This window comes from Cicer arietinum, chromosome 6 (assembly GCF_000331145.2).
Source record: "Cicer arietinum cultivar CDC Frontier isolate Library 1 chromosome 6, Cicar.CDCFrontier_v2.0, whole genome shotgun sequence".
Taxonomy (NCBI): domain Eukaryota; kingdom Viridiplantae; phylum Streptophyta; class Magnoliopsida; order Fabales; family Fabaceae; genus Cicer; species Cicer arietinum.
Window position 1 is genome coordinate 67,807,927 of NC_021165.2, and position 5,891 is coordinate 67,813,817.

The 5,891-nt window shown below is 33.1% G+C and overlaps 1 protein-coding gene across 1 annotated transcript in view; it reads right to left on the minus strand.

Annotated features, from left to right (window-relative positions):
- The window catches only part of LOC101504726 (copper-transporting ATPase HMA4-like), a 9,638-nt gene extending 4,740 nt beyond the window's left edge, over positions 1-4,898 (minus strand). The window contains exons 1-6 of the mRNA XM_012717678.3: positions 4,078-4,898; positions 3,200-3,671; positions 2,924-3,091; positions 2,201-2,455; positions 1,861-1,983; positions 1,266-1,754 (exon numbers count right to left, since the gene is read on the minus strand). Of these exons, the coding sequence (XP_012573132.1) occupies positions 1,266-1,754; positions 1,861-1,983; positions 2,201-2,455; positions 2,924-3,091; positions 3,200-3,671; positions 4,078-4,727 (2,157 nt within the window). The 5' untranslated portion in view covers positions 4,728-4,898. The remainder of the gene's footprint in view (positions 1-1,265; positions 1,755-1,860; positions 1,984-2,200; positions 2,456-2,923; positions 3,092-3,199; positions 3,672-4,077) is intronic.
- Between the last annotated feature and the right edge of the window lie 993 nt (positions 4,899-5,891).

The following is a 5,891-nucleotide window of genomic DNA, read 5'->3' on the forward strand; positions in this document are numbered from 1 at the left end:
TAATGTGAAATATCACCGCGATGAGGGTGATCTATTGTCGGATCCCTTATTGTATCGACAACTTGTGGGTAGTCTTAATTATTTGACAATTACTCGTCCTGACATATCATTTGCTGTTCAACAAGTAAGTCAGTTCATGCACTCTCCTCGCCACCTTCACTTGGCAGCAGTTCGTCGCATAATTCGCTATTTGCTAGGTACCTCTCAACGAGGTCTCTTCTTTCCCATTGGCACATTTCCCAAATTGATTGCCTATAGTGATGCTGATTGGGCAGGGTGTCCCGACACTCGGCGATCAGTCACCGGTTGGTGCATGTTTCTCGGTTCTTCACTGATATCATGGAAAAGTAAGAAACAAGCAACAGTCTCTAAATCCTCTATAGAATCAGAATATCGTGCTATGTCTACTGCTTGTTCTGAGATAATTTGGCTTCGTGGTCTTTTGGCTGAACTTGGATTCCCTCAAACAGAGCCGACGTCTCTCTATGCCGACAATACAAGTGCTATTCAAATTGTTGCAAATCCTGTTTTTCATGAGCGCACCAAACATATTGAAGTAGATTGTCACTCTATCCGTGAGGCCTATGATAATCAGATTATATCCATCCCTCACATCAATACTCAGTTTCAAGTTGCAGACATTCTTACCAAAGCTGTTCCTCGCCCGCGCCATCAGTTTCTAGTTAGCAAATTGATGCTTCTTGACCAGCCGCATCAATTTGAGGGGGGATGTGAATCAGGAAATAAATAATAATGTATAATTATATTTATCAGTTTTTCTAAAATTAGTTAGACAAATCAGGATTTGATTTGATCCTCTTAATTTGTAATTATTAGATATAAATGTTGTAACGATTATTTATACCGAGAAATATCAAGGCAAAAAGGGCATCAAACCCTATTTTCTGACAGATATATAGGATAAACAATCATTTTTGTCTCTAAAAGTGTGAAACGGATCACTACAGTCGTTGAGTGTATAAAAATTACAAACACATCGCAAGTGTCTTTTTTAGACCATATTGACTAACGAAAAACACATCTGAAGACTAGATTAACTAACGAAAAACACATGCGAGGAACAAAATGACTTACAAAAGATCCATTTAGATATGTTTTTGTAATTTTGATACATGCAAACACTACTGTGGCAGTAGCTCACACATTTAAGGACTAAAATGACTTTATAACTCATTAGAAATAACTTTTTTGAAAACAATATTTGAAAAAACAAAAAATAAAACACAATGAAAGAAGCCTCTTACTTGCAAGTCTTTGACTATATCAGCTTTTCCCATAGGATCTATCTCAGCAAAAACCTCACTAATACCAACTTCATTTGCAATAGCATTAGCAGTGGCCCAATTATCACCAGTAACTATGATGGTTGAGATCCCCATGTTGTGGAGAAAAGATATAACACTCTTTGCCTCTGGCTTAACAGGATCAGTCACACAAAATGCTCCAGCAATATTTCCTTCAATTGAAACCAATACACAAGTTCTTGCAAGAATTTCATTCTCAGACATGTATTTCTCCACCATAGGACTTATAGGTACATTAAAAGCATTCATGAGTTTCTTGTTTCCAACTAAAACTGTTTTTGCCTTAACTTTTCCACTTACACCACTTCCCACGTGTACCTCAAAATCCTTCACATCTTGGATTTGTTCAATGCTTTGGGATCCACAACTCTGCTTCAGCCTCTTAGCATGTGTCACAACAGCTTTTGCTATAGGATGTTCACTATTTGCCTAAAATTTGTACCAAAAAATGTTTATAAAGATAAGTTATGTAATCAAATGTTTGCAAAAATATTTAGATTTTCCAAAGTAAACTATGAAACATGTAAAACAATACCTCTACAGCAATTGTCATGTCACATAACTCTTCCCTAGAAAATTTAGAAAACAGCACTGCACTAACTACCTCTGGTTTCCCAATTGTCAAAGTCCCAGTCTTATCAAAGACAACAATTTTTACCTGCATCAAGAACAATGAATAAGATAAGATTCCAACTATAAATACATTCAATGTATATCATGAATATGTTGCATAATATAAATTATACATAGAAAAATAGAAGGGATAAAATGCAACTATTGGGTGTTGTGTCGGTATTAGACACTAACATATGTCGAACACCAATCACGCTTTCAATTTAAAGTAATGATGCTATATAGATTTGGAGGGTCTTTACCTTGTGTGCCTTTTCCATTGCATCTCCACCCTTGATGAGCACACCTTGAGAAGCACCAACTCCTGAAGCAACCATGATTGCTGTTGGTGTAGCTAGACCAAGAGCACATGGACAAGCAACAACCAGCACAGAAATAGCAAACTGCAAAGCAAATTCAAATGCATCCATAGCTTTTGGTATCCAATATTTAGGGTATAAACCTGCTTCTCCAGGAATAAACCATCCCAGCCAAGTTATGATTGCTATAGAAACAACCTAAAAATTCAACCATAAACTTATAATTAGTTTCACATGGATATGAGATATTGTTGTGATGCTTACATTAATGTGAATGTTTAAGAATTGTGTTTAGAGCGTTTAGTAAGGGAGTGCGTTGGAGGGATAAAGTTTTTATTTTTGTATATATTTGAAATTTTAAAAAAAAATTAAAAGAATAACGTGAAAAATAGTCATATAACATTTCAAATTTCAATAACACTTATAATAATAAGATAGCAAAAGAAAATTTAGTAGTTATATGCCACAAATAAGTGACAAAACATTATTTAAATTGAAGTAGAACTAATGCATAAACTTTTTGTACTCCACAATCATTGTGTGTTTGAGCTCACACACACATATATATTTTGTTTGTGTGTATAAAAACTCTACACTTAGAAGAAATATTGTTACTTTGAGTGAAGAAACATGAAAAGTACAAGTCTTGTGAGGAAGAACACTTACAATTGGAACAAAAACCCTTGAAATATCATCTGCAAGTTTCTGAACTGGTGCTCTTGCAAGTTGAGCAGCTTCTACAAGTTGAACAATTTGAGAAAGTGCAGTCTCAGATCCAACATGAGTTGCCTTGACCAGCAAGCAACCATTCTCATTGATGGTACCACTTATAACCTGTTAACCACACAAGTAGAATGTTCTCATCACTATATCATCCATATTTTATACTATAGTTCATAAGTATAATTAATCATAACTAAAAGTCACACTATATGAATATACCTTATCTCCTGGAATTTTATTAACAGGTCTTGATTCCCCTGTGATCATACTTTCATTTGCACAGCTCTTCCCTTTTATAACAACACCATCAACTGGAATTTTGGCACCAGGAACAATCTTAATTATATCATTCTTTTGTATAAGTTCAGTGTCGATTTCCGTCTCGGTAACGACATTTACATTAGTATCAATAGCTAGTAAAAAAGCTTTATCAGGAACAAGTTTTATGAGCTTTTCTAAAGCAGCTGATGTTTTCCCTTTAGCCATAATCTCCAAATATTTTCCTAAGAGAATAAATGATATCAGCATTGAACTTGTCTCAAAGAAATCTTGTCCTTGAAATGTTGATGAAGTCAGTGCTTTAATTACAACATAGACTGAGTAAAAATAAGCAGCATTAGTTCCAAGTGCAACCAGCACATCCATGTTAGCAGACCATCGCTTTAGTGCATGATATGATCCTAAATAGAACCTGATAATGATATCCAAAGTAAAATAATTATAAAAGGGTTGAAAACATAAACAACTTTTTTCTGATTAACATATACTAGATTTAAATATGTATTTGGTATGTAAATATATTCTTTTGTCTTTAGTCGTTGTAAAAATAGTTTTTTCTTCTTTTTGTTATTGCAAATATTTAAAATATTTGATTTTAGCCTTTTCAATATAAGTCACATAAAGGACTAAAACAAATAAATAATACACACAAATTGCACAGATTAATTCTAAATTAGAGGAATTTTGCGAGATTAAAACGAAACAAGGACCAAAAGAAAAATGGGATATATTTGCAAAGAAGAAAAATAATTGTTTTTTTTACAGATATTAAAACCAAAAAAGCAGAAACTAGGATTAAATTATTATAAATATAATACCTTTTTCCAACAATGAACTGCACAGGAGTGCTGAGGATCCATCTCAAAAACAACCCAAGAGTGAACATATTATGAATCTTATAGTCTAACCAGTTGCCATATGGAGGAAGCATGGGAAGAATCATGGAAAACACAAACACAGGAACAGAAAATAAGCAGCTTAACAAAACTTGGTTCCTGTACATACGAATTTCATTCACTTTCTCCATCTCCCTTTTTCCTGAATTAGTATGCAAAGTTGCTTGATACACACTGTTGCCACTACTAGCTTCCTGAATACACTGTATAAGAAATCTTGGACCTGTAATGTCTGAATCATAGCTAACAGTAACTTTTTGTTCTGTCAAATCCATTTCAACATGGTTCACACCAGCAGATAAATTAAGAGAAGAAACTATAACATTTAAATCTTCTTGAGATTCTACTCCTTCAAGTTTGAGATGCACTTTGTTCATATCATTCTTTGAGATAATGAGTTCTGCTCCAAAACCAGCATCTTCTACGGCTTCAATTATTTTGTTGGTATGAATGAGTTTAGGATCAAAGAGTACTTTTGCTTCCTCTAAGGCGAGACCAACTACCGCCTTTTTCACTCCATCAACCATTTGTAGGGTTTGCTCAACAGACTGAGAACAACTTGTGCATGTCATTCCCTTAATTTTGATTCTGCATTCTGATACATTTTCCCCCTTGAGCTCATTAATTTCAATTCTAGTATCTTCTATTGTTTCTTTTATTTTGTTTTCCTACAATAAAAAAATATGACAAGAGATACGATATGTCAGTTCAATGCTAAGAATTTGATTTTATCCCTTCAAGAGACTGAGTTCAAAACTTCAAATCCTCTCGGAGACAAAGTCACTTTAATTAAGAATAATTTGCTTTTTTTCAATTTTTTTAAAAGATATCATGTGTACAAAGTCAAAAAAAAAATTATCTTTTCAATGTTTTTAAAAGATATCATGTATATAAAGTTTGAGAACATTGTGAATATTAATAAAAAGATTATATTTTTTAAAATGTTCACTTACTTTAAATGAACTAGGGGTTGCAGGATTTGAATGAAGTGGAGACACCATGATACTGTTAAGGTTTCTAATCTTGCATGAACTCTTTATATCGTTTATTTGAGGTGTAAGTGTACCATGAGTTACATCTTCTTGAGTTTGTAACAAAGGTTTCTTCAGATCACCAATTCCATTAGCCTCTATTTTTTCATCTAGAGACCAAGACTTCATTGATCCTGCACAAAACATTCAAAGAAAACAGAGATTAAACAAAACAAAATTCTAATTATATTCCTCTATTTTTATTTTTTTTACATTGAAAACCTAACAAACATTTGCAACAAGTCATTGTTAGTTGAATAACACAACCGTAGCGAACACACACACATATCATAAATATACACAAAATCTTTTTTTTTTACGGAATATACACCAAAATCTCAAATTTAAGTTTATTTAATTTCAGATATAAAATCTTAAGAGAATAATAACAATTAATTAGTGATGTGGATAACATAATACGACAAAGAAAAAGAGCATGTTGCCTAAAAAAAAACAAGGAAAAGAGCATCTGATTAAAATTCAATGTGAGAAAATCTAGGATTACCCGAAATTGAAAGGTGATAGAAAATTCAATGTGATTGATTCTCTAGTATCTAAGATAGAAGTTGAGAAGATAAATTATTGTGTTTGGTTGTGTAGTTTTTTTTTCTTTGAATTGGTAACTTCCTTTTCTTTTCCCACCAAAAGATGTCCTTGACTGTTTTGCCCCTAGAGTGTTGAATGTTCATTGGCCTTGGTAAATTG